This window comes from Ostrinia nubilalis, chromosome 12, assembly GCF_963855985.1.
Source record: "Ostrinia nubilalis chromosome 12, ilOstNubi1.1, whole genome shotgun sequence".
In the NCBI taxonomy this organism is placed as follows: domain Eukaryota; kingdom Metazoa; phylum Arthropoda; class Insecta; order Lepidoptera; family Crambidae; genus Ostrinia; species Ostrinia nubilalis.
In genome coordinates, this window is record NC_087099.1 from 9,140,440 (window position 1) to 9,163,954 (window position 23,515).

General features: G+C 33.9%; 1 protein-coding gene across 6 annotated transcripts in view; it reads left to right on the forward strand.

Annotated features, from left to right (window-relative positions):
* Nucleotides 1-23,136, forward strand: part of LOC135076909 (protein held out wings) — a 69,035-nt gene extending 45,899 nt beyond the window's left edge. Inside the window, exons 3-8 of one of the 6 annotated variants that reach the window (XM_063971422.1) lie at nt 10,315-10,431; nt 11,015-11,155; nt 13,334-13,454; nt 14,577-14,936; nt 17,586-17,703; nt 20,253-23,136. In XM_063971422.1, the coding sequence (XP_063827492.1) occupies nt 10,315-10,431; nt 11,015-11,155; nt 13,334-13,454; nt 14,577-14,936; nt 17,586-17,662 (816 nt within the window). In that variant the 3' untranslated portion in view covers nt 17,663-17,703; nt 20,253-23,136. Of the gene's footprint in view, nt 1-10,314; nt 10,432-11,014; nt 11,156-13,333; nt 13,455-14,576; nt 14,937-15,579; nt 19,011-20,252 lie in introns of those variants that run through there. The other 5 variants (XM_063971425.1, XM_063971421.1, XM_063971424.1 and 2 more) reach the window with 5 other exon arrangements.
* Nucleotides 23,137-23,515: the final 379 nt, after the last annotated feature.

Sequence of the window (23,515 nt, forward strand, 5' to 3'; positions counted from 1 at the left end):
AATTGGGTCGCGACTTTTACATGAATCTTAGGCATATTTTCGAGTTGATATAACAATATCTCCTGTAGCGGAAACTAATGTCTCTTTAACGCATCTAGGCAGTTTATATTTACTTGTAAAAGTTCTACATTATTAACATTTTTATAAATATCTTTTTTAATGAATTCAAATGAGATCAGGCTACTAGTGTCCCAAATATGAGGAAGGGAATAAATATTTCATGAAAATTTTAAAATTGATGATAATCTGTTGAAAATAATATACTGGAGTCTGGAAATCGTAAGTTTGTGAAAATTTTTAGTTAGTGAATTTTTTTATCATTATTTATATTTGTTGTGCAAGATTTACTTATTATTCTGGCTACAAATTACTGATTTGTTCTTCAATGTTGGCAGTTAAGACTTACAATGACATAGAATACTGAGTGTGTGCACAGTACAGTACACAGTACACAGCATTCCTAGTCGTCATCAGGCGGCTAATTCAATAGGTGCAGCATACGCCCTGGACCCCCGTAATGGGGCCGATCGCATCGGTCGCGCTCCGCTGCCCTCCGACCTCCGGGTCACGCTAGCGTAAGCGAATCCTCAGTCTGAATGCACCTCTGTATGATGTTTTGAAATGGTTACATACATTTTCTAGTTTATACAGACGGGATATTCAGATTTTCTCTCACATAAAGTATTTTGTCTGCCGACTTAAGGTGATTAATATCTAATATACCTACCACCATAAATAACGTTGTAAATAACCGCCTAAAACACACATGTGGCACAAAACCGAAGTATTACATGGTCAGTCATGTGTGCTGCTAAGATCACCAGCAAATGGCAGTAGATCTCTACTAATTTGTATCTCATTCTTAATATGATTACCTACCTACATCTACAGTAGGGAATATCATTTTATTCTTTATTTATTTATAGAATCAATTAAAGGACAATGGGCAAAATGGTACCCGGCTCCAATAGATATGCTTCTAGTGTCGTTTGAAAGGTCTTACCAAGACGAACAACATTTACTATGGCCACCAGCCTCAGATCTGGTTGCGTTCGAAGATAAACATACTTTTTGTGTAACCGAAGTATCATACGTGTCCATCGTATGGTAGGTGGCACTTAGGTTATGCGAGGCATGAAGGGTTTACTGCTCCAGCATCCTTCATTCCTAGGGATAATTGTGAAATAAATGTGTTTATTAAAAAAAGATTAAAAAGATTACAAGATCATTTATTCACTATTATTTGACGAACTACTACCCCCTTATTAATAAAAAGTTATACCTAGGATGAACCTTGGATTAAAATGACATTTCCATACCAAATTACTATTTAAGCCAGAGTTCAACTAGGGTGTAACTTTTATTAATAAAGGGGTTGGAGTTTTATTACTTCTTAAGGGTTTTATTATGGTTTGCTAAAGCGAATAAACCCACAAGACCCAATAAGTCCACCCACAAGATGGACCGACGACCTCATAAAGGTAGCGAGAAGGCGCTGGATGCAGCCCGCCACCAACCGGCCATTGTGGAAATCATTGGGGGAGGCCTATGTTCAACTGGACGTCCTTTGGCTAAAATGATCATAATGATAATGATGAAAGCGAATAAATGGCTAATAGCTTGGGTAGTTCATCGTAGGTATAATCCTTTCCTTTTCAATGATTCTTTTAGTTATATGAATAGATTGTAGTCATAGTACATACTCGTATACATGGATGATTGTGTTATACTTTCATTTATAATACTTGGTGGAATTACTGCTACGTGAATTAGAACTGGCCCCATAGCAGACATTTTCCTACATCTAAAGGCCTTTTGAAATACACTCGACATCAAATAAATCGCACCTCCCGCGACAAGCATTTTCAAACGTATGCTTCCCCACTTCCTACCAATATTGGCACCATTTGAAAGCCTAGTTCTAACCTTCATTTCATTAAAGGAAAAGTTTTTACCCCAAAAATGTGTCTTTAGAAGGATCCAGAGTCCCTTCTTCAAAAAATAGGTAGTTACGCTAGAGCCAACTTTTATGGCTATAAAACTGTTAAGTTGGGATTAATCGCTATCCATCTGTTAAAGAGGACACATGAGATCATTATTTGGTTTTATAACCATAAAAATTGGTCTAATTGATCCCATAGGTGGGCCCAAAGTGAGGTATTTTTTCAAGTCACATTTATGGTATATGTTAATCATTTATTAAGAAATTAAATGTGTTTTTCTTTAAGGGTATTTATTGGGCTTTCAAATAACACCAATATAGTTGGGGCACCATGATTGTGTCAGAAGAAAATCGTTAAAGTTCGCGTCGCGGAAGGTGCGGTTTATTTGATGTTGAGTATACAGTGTGAGTCACGTTAAAGTGTACATATGAAAATAGATAAAACTAGACCTATTTTTATCGACAAAAAAGAGGTCAAAATTTTTTTGAGATTTTTTTTTAATTTTTTTATAGAATTTTTTTTCTTCCAATTACTTATTGTAAAGAAAACGTAATAACTTTTTAACTAAGCGGTATATCCTGATAAAATAAAAACAATAATAATGCTAAATAACAGGCAATACTGAAAAAATACAAAAAATACCCAGAAAATGCCAACAAATAATAAAAAATGAGACTTTTTGAAAAAAATCTGCTTAAAAATTCGTATTTTTTTGGTTATTTGATAAATTTCTCAAAAAAATGCCCCTATAACAGGTGGTTTTTATTACTTTGTATTATTGTCTATCGTATTATCTTTGTAAAACCAAAAATCGCATGTCTCTATCCCTATCACAACATTTGCTATGATCGTTTGAACAAAGGCCTGCCACAACATTATTCTCCGCTACAGGTAGAGACAATTGTAATTTTAACTAAAATGCTTATTTTACTTCGAAATCTTTTATTTTTATTTGCAATCTAACTTGTCTTTATCAAAATTACAAATCTAGAGCCATATTCAGTTTCGTTGTTAACGAAGCGTTGAATATGGTGCGCCCGGAGAGGCTTAGTTCAAACAATCATTGCAAACGTTGTGATAGGGATAAAGACATGCGATTTTTGGTTTTACGAAGGTAATACGATAGAGAATAATACAAAGTAATAAAAACCACCAGTTATAGGGGCATTTTTTGGAGAAATTTATCAAATAACCAAAAAAACACGAATTTTTAAGCAGATTTTTTTCAAAAAATATCATTTTTTATTATTTGTTGGCCTTTTTTTGTGTATTTTATGTATTTTTTTTAGTATTGATTGTTATTTAGCATTATTACTGTTTTTATTTAATCAGGATATACCGCTTAGTTTAAGAGTTATTACGTTTTCTTTACAATAAGTAATTGGAAGAAAAAAAATTCTATAAAAAATTAAAAAAAAATCTCAAAAAATTTTTGACCTCTTTTTTGTCGATAAAAATAGGTCTAGTTTCACCTAATTTCATATGTACACTTTAACGTGACTCACACTGTATATATTGGTTATGGCTATTGGAGCGGGTACCACTTTCCATACATTGGTGCCCATCATCCTTTATCGATAATCACGAAGCATGCAAAGACACTTAACGTTTAATCACAATCGAACGCAAAAAGCATTGTTCTCAAAATGCCCTAGAGTCATATCATATGTCTGCTTGATATAACTCATAAATAAACGACTGCTTCGGGCAAGATTTATTATATACGTCGAAATTCCAATGAAAACGCTATAAAGTAACATTGTTATAAATACATAAAACAATGTTTCGTGACTAATTCCGGGGCAGAGCTTTATTAAATCATTAACTTGCAACTTGCAATATTGATTTATTAATCAATACTTTGGAGGCAAGATACGGCAATAGCTGCTATTATTGTGCACCCAGTGGTTTCCATGACATCCATATTAATCATATTATCCATAACCGTTATGGTCAATAACTATAGATGAACGGATGAACCATTGTTATTAACAATTAAGTTAATTCTAACTTATTATCAATTTAATTCAACCTGTCAAATATTTTCAGCGTAGTTTATGTTTATGATGTAACTCGTTCACGTAACTAAAATCATATTCTTGTAGGCAGTTATATGTGAGCACTTAAAATTATCTCTAATTGGAAAAGTGCGAATATTATTATGTACGAGTACTTACTACGCACACCGAACGTTGCAAATCATTCTAGTTCGTAGGCACACAAAAAATAACAGATAAGTGCAATGTTCAAAGTCAATGGGTGTTCTTTACTGTCAAATAAGTTTATTAAAAATATTAACTGAATTTGAGTTAATATTGATAGAAATCGGTTGCCTCCTGCTGTCCCATAAAAAGTCACATCAATTTATTGTTTCAAACTTCAGATCAATGGGCTGCAGTAGTTCTGATGGCGTAATTTTGGAACATTGAAGAGAAGATAGCACGCCGCGGTATCTGACTCTAGCCTGTTCCTTGCGGAATCAATTTAAAAATATAGCCCAAGTCAATAAGACCTCTTAAGAACTGAACTTGATTTGTCCGCGTATAGCAATATAACGCAGCTTGCGGTGTAAGAGCAATGATTGAAGACAAAGTTACATTGGTTTTGGATTCGATGGTTCGTTTTATATTATAGTCTTTACTCGTCTGATCGCATACTCTATAAATGTGAGACAGCCCCCGCGGCTCGGTATCGCACGTCGTGACCAATCGCTGTACGACAATTATGTTTGAATTAAACCATCAATCAATCGCAGTATCAGATTCGTAATACCCACCCACCTGCAGTCATCCGCACGGCGTAATGACGGGCAATCGCCGGTCAATAGTTCACTGCTTACTATGTTTGCTTCGTTATTACTATGGTTGCTTTAGAGTTAAAGCTTCTGATCGCGGCGTCTTTGAAACGTAATTGAATGCTGTCTTAATACTATCTAATAGAGATGGGTTATACTAGGTAAATTTGATACTAGGTGCACCTATTCCTAGTATTTATAAATACTCGATCCAAATACCTATTCCACCTAGTACGTAGTAATTTAGCATACTTGACGCGACTAGTGCGGACTAATCCACGTAATATGACTTTAAAATACATTTTTTTTTTAAAAGATACAACCGTAGTATGAATAATGCAATTTGAAATTCAATAATAATTCCTCCCTTCATATAATACTTCAACAGGCTTAGGACTGTCAACTTAAAAGTTGGCGTATTTAAAAGATATCAATTTCATAAAAATATTTACATATTTTTTCTTATTTACATGAATATGGTTTGACTACGTTTGTGTGCGTTTGCTTCGTCGCGCTCAAATTTGTTTGGTCAGACAGAGACGGAGTGAATCTCTACGTTCGCACATAAGCTTAGCGAGAAATACTAGGTGCGCGTAATACACGACTACGGATTACGCAATAATAATCTCTATTACTTTGATTATAGGGTCGGAAATCGTGTAATTTATAAAATACTAGGTGGATCAAGTATTTAAAAAATTGGAATAGGTGCCGCCTAGTACTGTAAAATACCTAGTGTGCCAATATTTTAAAGACTTAATATTGCTGTATTTGGAAGTACTGTTATTTTAGCCACAGGACAACACTTCTGTGTTCTCTTTTTTATGTTCTGCAATAGCCAAATGTCATGTTTTTAATTAAAATTGAATATTATCAGTCTGAACGCGACATTTATTATGTAGCACATGATTTACAGTACTTACAGACCCGTATTTCTCAATGTTTATTGTAATGGTATGAGAAATCATCAATGTTATGTCATCATTTTAAGCTGGATATATCAGGAACCAGGTAAATATTGTGTTTAGATTTTCGAATTGTTACTGATTTATTTTGATCATAAAGCGTATAATATATTTTCTTTATACATAATCGAAATGATAAATCCAACCACTTTATAGGTTACATTATACAATGGCCACATCAATTCAACCAGCATGCCGATTCTACCGATACACTATTTCAGGACCGCCCCTGTTCGGTTTATTTCTATACTTAGCCTTTGAAAACGGGTCTAATTTAAGATCTGCTTGTCCAGAATCTGTTTTGTTTCGTAGTTTGGTCTTTATCATATCGTTTCAATCCAGACCTGGGTACTTATTTTGACTCTAAGTCCAAGAGAAATATTCGTATGGTAACTGATGGATGAGTAATAAATAAAAGACCTGTATGAACTTATACGAAAATGAGAGAACTCCTAGCAAAATTATGACGAGTCGGGATTTAAATAAATACATTTCAAATTATGTATACAGAAAAATGATGTTCAAATCAGTATGGGCTCCTTCCCTCTTAATATGTTAGGTAATGTGGTTTTCCAATTAAAATGACTAGGTATAGCATATAATAAGCTGAGCATAGAATATAGGTTATCATTTTTATCCATAGTTAGTGTAATAATATTTTTCTACTATTCAATAAAGATTGCCCCTTAAAGCTCAACCACCATGCTTTGGTGCACTTGGTCTGCGGTGCACCAACTCCATCATTACCCGTTAAACCTGCCAATTACGGACAAAAACTGCACATTCTACAACGTAAACACAATGTGTATTGGGGGGCGATGTCACGATAATTTAACCTATATATCCGGGTTCTGGTGCGTTACGTGAATGAACAACTAGCTAGCCATTACCGTAGCAATGTTATGGAAAATAGATATTGAAATGCTGGCCAGGCTGTCAACATGGGTGTGTCGGATCAGTTGACTGTGCAATTCCTAGATAGGCAATGAAAGGAATCCGCTAGTGTTATGTGAAACGTGGGGAGAAAATAAATCACACATCAGCATTTAAGTGAGCTTTTTCAGTTTTCAAAGCCAATAAAGACTTCCATTTCTGTTTTATGTTCTGGGTTCGTGGGGGTGGGTTAGTCAGGTTCATTCGTTCTTCGTTTCAAACAAATGCCGTCGACTGTTGGACAAATGTCTCCCTCAAGGATTTCTAATTTAATTTCATTTCTTACGTGTTTTTTTCCTTTCTATTTATGTATGTACTTCGCAATAAAAACGCTATGTCGCAATCACATCGACATACATTACAATATTTGCAATAGTATATCCTTTAATCACATTTCCGTTCGATTTGTAATAATAAAATTAATTTACAGCTATAATAAGATCGGATAGTGAGATTTGCATTAATAATGTTCACAGACTAAATGCAATGTAAGTTAACCAGCGCAAGCGCCGCCTCAGGCTTGAATTGGTAAACGTTTATCGATTAGATGCTCCGAGCCGATTCTTGAGATAAAATTTTATATATTGTTAAAGTTTGAGCAAGTTAATTTTCTATTTGGATGTAAATGAGGTGTAATTTAACATATTTTAAGGTAAATTATTAACGCATCATTCTAAGGTAATAATGATCTAATGATGCTGCAAGTTAAATAACAAATGAGAATCGCATACATTTTAATAATTACATACTTTTTAACAAGTTTAATTTATTAATTTTAGAAGGCTCTACATAGCGTTAGATTGATGATAAATATTTTGTAACAGATAAAAGAAAATAACTCGGTATCTATACTCATAAACTTCACTTTTGCGATACTCATATTAAACAATGTTGCTGAGAATACTCCGAGTTTAATGAACTTCATCAATTAGATCAAAAGCCCGCACCGAGATAAGAAAGCCGCGTTATTATACGGTCTACAACTTCAAAGGGAAATAACTAATAAGATACCACATAGTGCTTAGATGCAAACGGCAAGCCGTAATGATTTATTTACTCACTCCATTATCTAACTGAAATTAATAAAATCATGTTTTATATGAAAGCCCTTAAATATTATATTTTATTGTAAAAGGTGGACCGACGACATTATAAAGCAGGAAGGCGCTGGACGCAGGCCGCTACCAACCGGGCAACATGGAAAGCATTGGGGGAGGCCTATGTTCAGCAGTGGGCGTCCTATGGCTGAGATGATGATGATGATGATGATTTGTGCTAACGCCAGCAAATCACGCTAAACATTGAGATCTTATAAGAGTTGTAACAGATACTTTGCAAAAAAAAATGTGTGTGACGTTGACTGTTGTACTGTCTTTTAAGTGGACTTATTATAACCAATTATACGAACATTTTCTCTTGAAACGTTGAAAAACTTTGTAAGCCTAATGGCCTCTTTTGTAATTCACATTTTAGTGCATCATCTGAATTTTTCGTCTCATTTAGTTGCTGTAATGTATTTTAGTTGTATTTGCTAGAGTTTATGATATGAATTTTAAAATGCGAAAGTCTATATTGGTATGCTTACTTTTTCTTTCATGAAGAAATAAATCTGAAGTGTTGAGGTGAGGTAATAAGTGCGTGCTGACTTTGAATCGAATCTATCGTTAAGTGTTAAATTTCATTCCAATCAAAATTACTTATAAAAGGAATATTTTTAGTTTAGCATAGGATGTAGTAATTTTCCAGCACTTCTCCGAGACATCACTAGATCCTATACAACATTGTAATAACTCCAGCCGGTCTCTAAATCGTTACTAAATCCCAATTAAATCTTCTAATTAATCGTAAATTGTATCATCATGAATCATTTTACTATTTTAGTGGATTTACTCTACTAAATTATTAGTTTTGTCGTCAAATGTTACGTGCTGGGGAAATGCAATGAGGTGGAAACGGGCACTGGGCCAAGAAGCGGGTCGCTATTTCAAAATGTCGCCGACCGTCGTCCGGTCAAGAACAATACTATCCACGATACTGAAAAAACAAGAAAAACAAATTCACTTTTTTCAAACCACTTGACTACGGCCCGTAATAGATTCTCGAAACAATAACAGATTCAATTAAAACTGATAGAACACGACAAATTCACTGACAGCGCGAGAATTCTCCCGTAAATTTTGTTTTATCATGCCAGATGCTGTAGGTCTTTGCCAAGCGGTAGGACTTACAAAGCTTAAGTTTTGTATTTACGCGACGCAAATAACACGGTGTTAACAAAACGAATGTTGAGGTATTTACGATATTTAACACTCATTACTGCTTCGAATGTTAATGTTATGTCATTATTTAATGTTCGTTCTTTCATGTAAGACGTTTATGGTTCCTATAAAGGTAGTTTACTGCGTTCACACGCAGACTAGTTGATAGGAAGTTGATGATAGAGGAGATGCTGGAAAGCGAGCACAAACGAGGCGTTTTGCGGGAAACCACTAAACACAATTGTGCCTTTAAGATTGCGTATGCGCAGAGATTACAGACATTTCGTGCTGCTAAGAAACCGCGATCGTGTAGCCTTAACTAGCGTCTTCTATTATGTTTTTATTCAACTTAGTTCTAAATACGACCATGGCAACTAAGTAATAACTTAAAAACAATGTAAAAAAATTAAGCAGAATCGCACATCTGAAAAGAAACTAAGATAATCAATAAGTTTAGCTAGATACATATTTAACCGAAAGAAAATTTGCTGTACCTTTCAACACGCAGGTATATTTCAATTTAATCAGATAGGTCTGCCAAATCTCGATCCAATTGTTCTTTCAGTGATTTATTATCTGTCGTCTATCACCGTCGTAATTGCTAGACCGAAACGGATAATGAATGCTGTCCCAGACTTGTTAGGGCCGGCTATTTCCGCATCTCATATTTCTCATTAGACCACATTGACACAGTTCACTTAGTGAATCCATCGCCGTATCACCTAGAAACTTACTTACACAGGTTTACGACCTTCGAGCAATATCCAATTTGCCATTGATGTCACATTCTACTCGCTCGAGTGTACCTTTTAGTCGCAAGTAATAACATCGTCAAACAATTTTCACGCTGTCACGCAGAACAATTTGGCATGACATGTGACGAATTAGTAGCCCACATTTCAGCTATTTATTTATCAGTGTGCATATTTTAACGAACGTTTCGGCTCCTCTGGAAAATCCCTTTGGTAAAAGAATGAGTGAAACTGTCGGTTGGCTTTATGCCAACTGGTCCATTTCTTGGTCGGTGGATGGCGGAATGATATTAGTTCACAGTTCATGTGCGTTCATCTGACCGGAGCTGTGAGGCTTAGATATTGAGGTTAACTTTATGTACATGCATGTACACAGGAAACGTGGTTTATGTGAAGCGATGCGAGTAATTAATCTCGCGGCTAATGGCGTTACGTATTGCCTGGCTTAATTTAGAGAGAGACATTTGCGTGTTGATATTTCATTTCTTCAAGACGTAGCCAAAGAATTTTAAACTGCCATTTAAAAATCGGCATGCATTTCTGGAAATACATTTGGCATATTAAGTATCCACCCTGAGATGATGATGGTATGCTGTAAATAGCAGTTGTGTAACAATAATAATGACTTTGTATAACTGTGTTCTAATAAAATGTTTTTATTGCTTACAGTTCAACTTCGTGGGAAGGATTTTAGGGCCCAGAGGCATGACAGCAAAACAGTTAGAACAAGAAACAGGATGCAAAATCATGGTTAGAGGCAAAGGATCCATGAGAGACAAGAAAAAGGTATAATCACAGCTTCACTTTAAACAACTTGTTCTAATAATATCATGTGCATTAATTTTGTATTTAATGTGATTTTCGTTAACATCTCTATTGTTTTCACGCAGCCTCAAAATGGATTAAAATCAGGTTTACTGTTTATTAGTCTTGTTCTAGAATGCTTATCAATTTATTTTTGTGTTCTGATGTATGTAGGGTTTCATCATTACCTACTTTTTGTAGGTAAATGATGTAATAAGTTTTCTTTATCATGATGATCAACCTTGATCATTCTAAGGACGTTAGATCACTTTTATCTGCTCGTAGATCTCACTATACAATGGTTATATTTAGCCATGAATTAGTGAATTAGAGGCTGCACATAACAAAAACTAGCGATAAAATCTGAACATCAAAACATGAATTTATCCATTTCTCCTATTAACATATTAGTATCTAAACTAAAGCAGCCATTTCTTTTTTCAATAAATACTTTTGAATAGCTCAACAAACCACGAGCTTTTCTAGACTTCGTATTAATACAACATTGCTGTTCTTGGTATTACTGTATGATGTACTCATGAAGGAACTGTTTCGGACATTCCAGGAGGATGCGAACAGAGGTAAACCCAACTGGGAGCACCTGGCTGATGATTTACACGTCCTTCTCACAGTTGAGGACACCGAGAACCGGGCTAAGATCAAGCTCGCCAGGGCTGTCGATGAAGTCAAACGTTTACTCGTACCTGTAAGTATTTTATTGATACGCTTGATGAATACTACCAAATACCGATAAAAAAGACCATCTTGAAGATTTGATCTAGATTGTCTAAATATTGAATAAAAAATTTGCAAAATATACAAAACGGCTACCAAGATAATCGTACCAACGTAAGTTTTCCTTTCTCGATAGTATACCCGTAAGTTACTAGTTATAATCTACATTGACGATTTGAGTGATCGGTGATGAAGCAAAATATTTTGGGAACATTACTTATTTAAAAAATATAAATTCTTATTCATAAAACTCTTAAAACCAATAAAGTAAATTAGTTTTAGACAGTTATTGTTTAGACGTGTTTTGTCTATGTTCCTTTTGCTGCTAAATAAAAAGCAAGAACAAAACATTTAGGAATATTTTAAGTAATTTTGTAATAAGCTTGTTGTCTTTATAATCATAAATCATGATAAAAAAACTAGCTACAAAGATATTGATCTCATTTTACATACAAGATTCTCATTATTTTATTGCTGCGCTATTATTCTTAAAGCCATGAAGCGTGAAATGTATGCATCGGCAGTACAGATTTCAGGTACACTGACATCTGACATCATCTGCCGAATTTTTATTGCACCGTTATTGAGTCCGAGCCGTTCCCATTAATCTACTTTAACTAATATTACCTTGGAATCTGCTCTACTGTAGTTTAAATTTCGCATTTGTTTGATGTTTTAAATCGCACCATAAAATTTCCATTGTTTACGTCTAAAATGACGTCATAATAAGATAGGTAGCACAAGTTATAGTCCTTTAATACATAGTATAGGTACAATAAACAAAAAAGAAGCGTAATTTAGTAATATTGTTAGAGGTCGACGATCAAACAACGTCATCGATGTATTTTTTAGTAAATAATAAATACAAATGTCGGTTTGTTTGTTGCAACTATTGAAGCCGTTTTGATGAATTTGGCTATAATAAATACTAAAATAAAATACATAATTATCTTTAATATTGGTTAGAAATTAAGAATTATAAAGATTTTCTACTTATATCAGACCAAATTCTACGCGTGCAAAGCCGCCAGCCGAAGCTAGCTAAAAATAATTTGTATTTAATATTGTCTTGCAATACCTACATTTGTAATTTGCTAGTGTAGCAAATTACGAATAGTAAAAACGGATATTAGTAATCAACGAGTAACTTACCTTATGATGACAAATTCGTTGCGGTTCCGCTAAGCTGTGTTTAGACATTCATAAATATTGTTAGTAATAATTCATTATTTCTGTTCGTAGATTCATACTTGGAAATGATATATTCAATTTTTGTTTTTCTACTTTCAAAGCTCACCTTACACAAATGGGCAGGTCTAAAAAATTTCAGCCCACACATTTACCTTACGCGAATGATTTAAAGATATGATAAGTAATTTCTGTTATTTGACTATTAATTATTTTTTGCTGACGTCACGCAATATCTGTCCAATTTAATTTTGATTCGCTAATAAATATTGGGTGTGCCGTAAATCGTTGAATTAAACTTCATGTTGAACTTAATTAATTTCTCAAGCAATGACGTAAACTTAAAGGTTGTAGGTACGATTGACCTCATACTAAAAGGTCGTGTTGACAAAATACTTCGTGACCACAAAATAAATAATCGTGTCATCTCGTTAAGGGCTAATTGAAAAGAAAACGTTTTAATGAGGTTATCTTATCTCATTATACTTTTATTAAAATTAAGATAAAAGCGTGCCCTTTACAATCTTCAGTGATTTAACTAATAGTCACACAGAAAGCGAGAATCATTATCGAATCAATATTTTTAACATGTAAACATACTCGTATAATCTTCAGTGTGTGTAATTTACTAATTTCTCGAATCAGAATTTTTATGCATTTACCACATAGCTTTGAGATATTTCGCCGGTTACAATATTTATTTACCACATAGCTTTTGAGATGTTAATCAGTATTAGGAATGTTTAAAATGTTGTTCTTTTCAAAGCAACTAAAAGTTTCCAACTTAATAAAAGAAACATTTTGATAAAGGTTGTAGGAAGCCGCTGGATGCATACCGCTGCCAATTAGCCAATGGTCAACAAACGTATGGTCAGCAATAAATGTCCTATATCTCAAATTATGATAAACAGTTATGTTATTTATTTATTTAACTCACGATCCCTTCACCATATTGTTCCAGCAAGCCGACGGGGAAGACGAGCTGAAGAAACGCCAGTTGATGGAACTGGCCATCATCAATGGCACCTACCGCGATTCAAGCGCGAAGGCCGTCGTGCCCGTCAACGGTCAGTGCCTCATAAGTATGGTCGCATTCATGTTTTGTAACTAACATACTGTAAGTCGCTAATACAATTGGGTGTGGGTAACGGGCTCGTATCCGATTTTTAGAATAGACTGAGTATATTTTTGTTGCAAATTAGCATCTATGACAAAAGCAGAAAATGCCATTAGTGTTTTAGCACACCAAGCTGACGTCCTTACATAATATGATTTTTACTATAATGAGATAAGAGAACCTAGACAAAAAGTCTTTAGGTGCAATCACGAATGTAGGGTGAATTTTGTTATTAAAACACCATTTATGAATACTCAGTTGAATGAAATGATTTGGATTATGATTGAGAACCCATAAATAAAAACTTAGATCCAAGTGACCAAGAAACGTAGTGTTGTTTCATTAACCTCAACAGCTTTCTATTTGTAAAATAACACTGTATTTTAATTATAATCGGATACGAGTCTGGTGTCAATGCCATATTTTTATTATAATTTATCAGTGAAATCTTGGGTGATAATACTGTGTTCTGGGTTGGATCTGATCTCTAAACGCGTGATTTCAAGCCGTTTGTCCATCAAATACATGTACCATACACCATTGTTTGCTATGAGTCATCACGGCGACTTGAGATGACTAACTTAATTGATTTGCCGCATGTTACGGTTGTTAACTATTAACACGAGATGACTTCACATCACCCAGTTCCTTATCAGAGAGCTTGAGGGACCGTTTGGATTCAAAACGTTTTATTGGTGAATACACGCTGGTTTACTTGTGTTAAAATTATGTGATGCTAACACATTCATTTACAAAATGGGTTTCTTTATGCAAATTGCATATTTGGGTATTTTCAATTGAATGTTGCTGATACTATAAATTACGATATTGTATATTTTTTTACTTTATAGCATTTATTTCACCAGAATCAATTAAAAAGGTCATTCATAAGTATAAACATTGTAATATTTATAAATGTTAATATAGCGAGATAACGCGTACATGATACAGAATAAAGATAAACAAAAGTTTATGAATGGCCTTTAAAAATTCACTAATAGATGCCAACTCTGCCGCCGTAACCACGGCGCAGAACCCAGCGATACCACTTCATTATGCCCTGCTACCCGGACCTGCTCTTTTCCAGTGGCATACAATGAAACAATGAGTGACTCCACAGCTGACGAGGAGTGGCGGAGGGTTGCGGCGGCGGCCGCCGAGACGCAGCGTCTGCTCGCGCCAGGGGGGGGCGTGGGGGGGGTGGCTTTGCGTACACAGGCCCCCCTGGGGGCGCCGTTGATTCTCTCGCCGCGTATGTCGGCCGCGCCCGGCGCCCAAGCAGGGCTGCTCAATGGCACCGGCGGGGCCGCAGCTGGCCTCCTGTCGCCCGGCGAACCGGCCCATCAGCTCATCTACGCGTCTCCGTACGCTGACTACGCCAACTACGCAGCGCTGACCGCCGGCAACCCTCTGCTGACCGCCGAGTACGCCGCGGCTGACCATACGGGTGGGTTGTTCGCCCGTTGATCTCACACGAAGTTTGATAACCCCTTTTTTATTTGCCGTACCGTTGTTTTGTTTCTTTTTTGTTTTTTTTTTTTTTATTGTTGAAACTGCGTTAAAAAAGGCGTTATATTATTATGTTATGCAAATACGTATTATATTTAGGTGTTATCAAACGTCGCCGTTCAACATACGTACTAACTGATACGGTACCGGGTTTTAGTTTTACCTAAATTCGTCCATAGACTCGAATGTAATAATCAGTCATAATTATAGATTAAGGTCGTAAGAAAGGAGTATTTAGCGAAAAATCTAAACAAATATTTTAATGATACGACTTTTACGGTAAAAGATAACCGCATGTTACGATCGAGTGTTAGTTTTTTTTTTCGTTATTCGTTGCATGCTTATTGTTTTCGATTGTCGTTCAAGCTTAACTAGTCTTGCCTTTTAACTTTGGCTTCAAAACTACCTTACAACGACGGTTAGTATAACAAAATAATTCACATATCAAATGTAGGCAGCGACGAGTTTTAACATACACGACCGCGACCGTAGTACTAACCGACTAATTTAGCGTATCGTAACACATGGTGTCGTTGTATTTGTACTGTGTATGAAATAAATTATTTTCATCGGGTTTGCAGCGTCGAGATATCTACTTGCCGGTTTTTGACAATGGCCGGAATCGAACCAGCCTACATTAAGATACGGCAGGCTGCAAGCGACATATCGCCCGACGCAACATTATTACCGTCTTTGACACTATGACACTATACGCTTCGTAACTCACAGGACGCCTCTATAAAGTCATAATAAAGCCATGATCAATCGTAGAATAAGGTTAATGATTAAGTACGTTTAGTCTAGTGACTCAACATTTTGTACCTACGATGTTATTGTCTTATTTCTTGTGTTTTTTTTTCTTGCTGTTTTGTACAGTCTCACACAAATTATAATTTTGTTTTCGAACAATCAAAGATATATTGCTAATTTATTTATTATATTGCAGATTTTTTATATTTATTAAATAATGAACAAAGTATTTATTTCAAATTTTATATTACCGTTGCCTCTTGTTAAGGTGATGGCAGTTATGTTGAAGTAGAGTGTTTAAGTTTTGTATCTGAAACTGCCAATTGTAGAACTCATAAGTTACCGATGTTTCGTATACAAAGACATAGAATTTATATGTTTATTTATTATTCTTTCACGTTGCAGATGTCTATGGTTATAGTAGAGTCCAACATTTTATAGTTCTTGTGATAACCCTTGCTTGTAACATAACTAATCAATTAACAACATTGTTGTAGAACCAATTTTCATTAAAAAAACGAATCGGTTTTTGTACGCGAATAAATTTTACATTAATATTTTTAATACGTTATTACACAATAACTTAACATTTATTTACAAGATAATAGAGTCCATAATGAACGAATATAAAATATTCAGTAAAGTGAAATATAAAGTGCAAAATTTTGCTTTGAAAAATAATTATGAATTAGCTGAAGGCGTAAAGATAATTGAAAAAAAAGTTCACCGAATATGTACTTAAATCAGAAATTAATGCCGTTGATTGAAACAGTTTTTTACGCGTTAATTTATAATGTAAAACTCATACGTGTACGTTAAACAAAAAATTCGATTCGATGTAGCGTTCTCGTAAATTGAAAAAATCTACCATTTGCATGTTGTTTTCTTACATTTTCAAGATTTCCTGTGAATCTCGTGTCTTTTATTTGTAAATAACAGAAACTTATTAACCGTAAAATCTCTGAATGACGAAATGAAATGCATTAAAATTCAGCGATTACAAGCAAAAGGGACCAAATACGATTTGAATGTACACGATACAGCACTTATTTCTTTTTTTAACTTTTAACAACACTGACAAGATTAATAAACAAATTTATACACACATAGCGAACAAAACTATAAAACATTCTAGGCGGTTATAAAATGCTTATGAATTGTAACAATAATAACGAAGCGATATCGAACATATGTTATTGTTACAATCACAACGTAATTTATTAATTTATTAGCCATACTATATTTATAAACATACCATAGGTTAAGTATTATTTTTATCTTAAAAAGATTTAGATAGGTTAGAAAAGAGTGAGCTTTATGAAAATATTATACATCCGTATATTATTGTGTAGGTTTACTAAACCGCAGTATACACTGTAGTCAATTTATTTAAAATGAAATTAAAGCCAGCCATTTTTACCTGTACCTTGACCGGGCTTTCGGACCCGCGATATATAAATGTTTTATTTTGTTATATTTCCAAAGCAATAAAATAGTTAATCTGTAGGCATTAGCATAATAATAGTGGTTAGTGTTACTGCCAAAATAAGATTCTTTAAAAATTTTAGTATAATCGCGACATTGAAGAGTATTTGGCAGTGATAGTTAACTAGATATTGCGATTTGTTAAGTCTAGAAAACTAAGAGCTTCTTCTTTATTTATAGCAATTTCATTTCTTTTCAGCATTTAAAACTTTTTAGTCACCCAGATCTATGTTGTAAAAACTGATTAAAAATTGTATTATTGAAATGTTTCTTCAGCAGCCGTGTTAGTTGGAGTTTTCAAATGTTTTAATGGTTGTTACGACACAGGTTTTTAATATGTATATGCCGCTAGGTGTCGTGCGGAGGGCGGGTCGGCTAGCGCAAGTGAGGGAGCACCCTTATCAGCGCACCGCCTTACCGGCGCCTTAATTCCCGCCAAAACGCTCTCACGCCGCCATTTTGTTTACAAGGTGAGAAGCGCGCGCGCGCATACGCCATGATGAATACGTTTGCTTGCACTGTAGATTGTTGTCCAGGAAGCATTGAACTCTAGTAATTTATACTTGGATTTTAGACAATTTTGGTGAAAATCGACCGAAAATTTTTGAGTAGGACAAAAACAGTCATTATGACGGTTTCTGTCTTTCATTGACATTAGTTCCTCAGCTTTATAATCTCGGTCAGTATTGTGCCATGTGGTATTTTGTATGTACAGCGCCCCTAGCGGTCGCTCGAGGAACTTCACTTGGCAAGCTATTATGCATAAACAATCCGCAGTAAAATATTAACTATCATATTCGCGATGGAAAATAAATGAGTTCAGTGTTTCTCTGGATTTATTTGGTCACGCAGTTTTAATGTTTTCCAGCAACCATATTCGTCAGCGAGAATGCGTGGGTGTCTCTGCTTTACTGTCTCTCTGTGTCCTTATTATTTTATTTATTTTATTGTGTACTTATTAGTTACGTTAGTATGATGATAGGATGTATTATGTCCATCGCTACTTCATACCGCATCTGAAGTGACACTGCATAATTTGAAAACTGTGATTTTTATATATCTTTTTTTATAGATTTTTAGATCTGTTACATGTTGTGATGCGATGCGATTATAAGAGTATTTCTATTTGAATGTAAACGTTATCGATATTGTGTCATTGCGATTTGGAATCACAACATGTGCCTTGAACAGTCACTGTTCTTCGGGTAACATATTAATGGGAGGAAGGATTGACGAACTATGTTTTAGAATGTTCGAGATAGTTTGTAGAGCTTACTTATGTTGAGTCCAGCCAAATGAATCCATGGCGGTGCTATAATAGGGTTGTGAAATCCTTCTCCCATCTCTCGCCCAGTATTAGTCAAGGGATAGCATTTTCAGAATTCGTGCCATCAATCCAGTATTAAACAAAATGTCCCTCCTTTGACTTCACACTTTCGTAATCATCACAACTTTTCTTAGTCAATATAAGATTTTTATATGAAATTTTTAAACTAGTTGTTTCTATTTTGCCTTAGGTATTATTAAACTTTCGTATTTGAAAGTGTTATTTTAAGATTGCACTTGTGTCCTTGTGGATTTAAGACGGCCTGTGCCGCAACACGTAATCTCACGCTTCTTATATTGAAATGATTATTAGATAAAAATGCTATTCGTAATTTTATGAAATGAGTTTATTTGAGCGATGATGTTTTTGTAAAGATATTGTTTCAATTGTTGATTGTAAATAAATGCATTTTCAGAAGATATACATGCAATAAATTTGTCTGAAATTTGACTAAGCGTTTTCTTTATTAGCTCGCGGTTAATGTTAATTAATTATGTTAAATTGATTTTTTGTTATAAAGTCGATAAAGTTGATGACGTGCAGTCATTGGTCAATAAAATTGTAGCCTCACACGACTAACACGCAACTCCACAAGGCCAAGTCCCCCGTTTGTTGACATAATAATAATTATTAAGTGCACTATCATAACTGCTATTGTCACATTACAACTTGCAGATTATCTGTAACTATGTATTTATATTATATGAGTCACTAACATGCAAATATGTAATGACATTGAATTATGTTATCACAGTCTTATTAACAAAATTAAGAGAATGCTATTATATTGCAATTATTGAAATTTCGCAGCAAATGTGTTGAATAACTTACATACTTGCATCTGGGTGCTATGGTTATACATAAGTGATAAAATTTATTATGCTTGTTTGTTGAGCAATGCTCGAAGCATGGACATCGATATAATGTTTCGAGCATTGTTCGTTTGGGAACTATTGGGCATTTAATCCTATATTGTAGATTATCATTATCATACTAAATTATTTTAACATTTTTCAACCATTAACTGCGTAAACTAATGAGTAAGTATCCGTTATAATAATAAATTAACCGGGCCCCGTGAGTCGATGCCGCGGCGCGAATGCCTGATAGCCTCCCCTTAATACTTGTTTTATCAGAATCTCTGTTATTATGACAATATCCGAACACCAGTCACATCAATCCGAGTTCACGGTTTATAGCTTTTGTTGAATAGCTGCATGCCGGTCCCACATTAAACGACTATTCACGATTTATCGAACGCCATTTTAATATATCCGAAAGCAGACCTTTTAGAATTGTCTAACCAACCGTTCCAAGTTCCATAATGCATTTTGATATTCATAAAACTGCTATGATATTGTAAATCTACTTTTATGTAATTAAAAGTTCCACAACTGACATCTTTTTAAGCATAGAATACCTGGGCGCACAGTTGCGCACCACGCCAAGTTGTCATATAAATAAATTATCAGGCATTTATTTTTGTTCTGTCCCTTTTTATCCATGATGAGTGTTAATTTTGAATCGGTCCCCAATCAATCTACAACGCCGTTTATGAATATCAAAACCCGAGACCGCCGGCAGCTCAACAACAGCGTTAAAGCGTAGCCCGATTGTGCTCGTGTAGTCGGACCATGACATTTTGATCGATACTAACATTCTGTTTTTCTCTCTTCTCGTTAACCCGGCTAGGTGAGTGCTAACGGCGCTGAGGAATTAACAGGAGACGCGGCCGCCCGCCCCGCCCGGCCCACGTCGCCGCGTAACATTCTCATCGGAACATCGACCACCATGTAGCTATAGCTGTTGGGCCTTTCACGTTAACACATACTATGTATTATAATAGTCTAACTATTAACATTTATATGCCTGTTATGTTTATAACATGATGAACTTTATTAACAATTATATATTTACTTTTTTGATATGGCACACGCCATCGACTATATTTACTATATTGTAACTTATTGTATTTCTGTTGTCGCTTGATCGTGTTGTTGTTAGCACGAGTGTTGTTAGGATATCCCAGACCTTTCGCGGTGTTAAATGTGGCATACTCATCTTAATAGTGTAAACTCTTTAGTATTTTAAATTTATTATGTTTAGCCTTTGAATGTTTATGGAAAACACATTTAACGCCGCCTTTTTTATTTTTTACACTATCTTATTTACTAGGAGCAAAATCAAATTTATTTGATATATTTTACAAATCTCAGAAAGGAGACAATATAATCTCAAGATTATTGAGGAAAGTTTTAAGGCATCTCAGCTAAATCGCAAGATTTACATTTATAATGTAATTTTGTTTATCTACTTACATTGTTGTCCATTGTGATGCCAATAACGCTGAATTGAGAAGAAAGCATCACACCAAACATCTTGATCTAGACAAGGAACCGAAAACAAGAACGCGACCTTTGCATGGTAGCCAAAGTAAGTAAGTACCTATGTATCTTGATGTTTTTAATTGATTGCTCCAAGATCTTCTTACATTGGACTGATATGAAATTTCCCACGCACCCACTAGCCCATCATATATTTTGGCAATAAATTATTTTATCTTTTAAACCAAAGACTAATGTAATGTATTTTTGAGAGCTATATTTCAAAACAAAATTTATGTCTTCCTTGCAAAATTCACTTTAAATCGGCCAACGAGTGCGTGGAAAATTTATGAGGAATATAACATTTTAGAGATATTATGTTTAAAAATATTGTATTTTATATTATTTAAGTGCTTAATATTTATAGGAAAAATAATAGATCTATGTGCATCTAAGTGCCTTAATAATGTACAATCGCACCGTCTTGGTTCTTCTATATAAATTGTTAAATGCTTATTATTGATAGTTAAGATTTAGGAGATATTAAATTATTGTTAACATTGCTAAATGATAATTTTAGACATTTGTTTCGGAAATTGAAAGTTAGTTAACGAAAAATGTCCAAATATATTCATTAGAGTAGTTTTGGAAGCATATTATTAATATATTAAGTGCCTTTGTTACAATCTCCATGTGAATCTCTAGTTCTTTAAATCTCATAGTACTTTCAAACTATTTTTGTCTAATGTTTCTCACAGCCAGTACATAAAACCAAATTATTTTCTCTTCATAAAATCTGCTCCGATGATCAAAAAAGTAACTAGGGCAATCGAATAATTTATGTAAGTGTTATGTATATAGCTTACATATTATATTATGTAATTAGAAGCAATATTCAATAACTATAGTAAGTTAAGTGCAATAGAGATGTTATAACTAAATGAAAATATATTAATGATAAATCTCAGTGTAAAGTTTGATGTTATACAAGATTTAATAGAGATCTGAAATGTTGAGATTAATACATTTAATAAAATATTATCACAGATGTTGAAATTCTTGAGTGAAATATATTATTTACGAGTTCTTTAAATGTGAACATATTTTAAGGTTTAGTGTTTAAATTTTTATAATAATACACTCGGGCTATGCATTTAGGTGCTTCCTTAGATCACATAATCACGTTGCTGAATTCACTTATAATATTTAGGTTTAAATATTTTATAAAGAATTATATTATCAGTTATCCCATTTGTTTAAAATCCTACATAATATCACAATATACATACATAAATGAAGTATGTTTAACTTCCCTGTCATTATTCATATTCTATTGTCGCAGTTGTTAACACTCCGTCCATGATATTGTCGTTATAAGTACTTAAATTTTGGTCTCTTACTGATCATGCTTAAATGCAAGCGTATTTAAAACCCATAACAGCGTGTTAACAAAAAAAAAATACTTTTCTCACCAGTTTCTTCATTTCAATGAACTCAAATATTTATTTATAAATATTCCAAATCGTCTTGGCGATGCGCACTACTGTGCTCCCCGCTATGTTTTGGTATGGCCAGGTGCACATACATGAATTTTTAAATCAAGATAATTCTCTTTTAAAATAATTGATAACTTGACAATATTATTATTTAACTACCGCTGACTTATCGTCACTTTAATGTGTTCATAATAATATTAGGTACAAGGAGTTTATGATTTGTACAAATAATAACTAATAAACACATTTAATACAAAATCCAGCATTTAAAGATGAAATCATAAAATGCATATGCCATAAGAAAAATAATTCTGTGTAAAAAATGTGAGAAAAATCTTTATCCGCATTGTGATGGAAGAAATAATGTACAAACTAAATGTAATGTCTGCTTATATCTAGTTATATTATATTGTGTTTCATAGATTTAATAATGTATTTCTTGAAACATGGTTAGTGCCATCCGCAGACAAGCTTATTCATGTCATTGTTTTTTATTAATTTGTACTTATTATTCTTACATTACGGCAATTCACTAAACAAGTGCCTTAAATGAACTATGTACATACTTATATTATATTATTTTTCAATTAAAGTATTATTATAGTGAAAAATAACAGATTCTTACAAAATTGTTTTCGAAAAACAAAAAAAAAAGAGAATACTTCTAGTTAAGTGAGATTGTGCATATTATGTCTGTTTTGATGTGTGTTTAAGATTGATTTTGGCATTAAGTAGTAAATATTTGGAAAACGTAAATGTTGTTTTTTATTAATTTACCTACTACCTATCTTCTCAAAACCTTAACAATGAATGGATGTAAAATATTGTATGAAATGAAAATCTACATTATGTAGGTAAATACAAACTAAAGAAAAGGTTACAAAAAGGTTTAAAAAATTAATCAAAGAAGTTATTATTCTTCCTAGAAACTTAATGACGAAAATAATAATTAAGTAGGCTTTTTAAAAAGTTTATTGCCCGTTTTCACCATCAATTCTTAATTTTTAAGCGACCCCTATGGTAACACATGACAGGAATTTTGTTTTCAAAGGAGTCACTTAAAAATTAGGGATTGATGGTGAAAACGGGCATATGTCCTATTAAATATAAATCTTGCTTGTGACGAAATAACTTT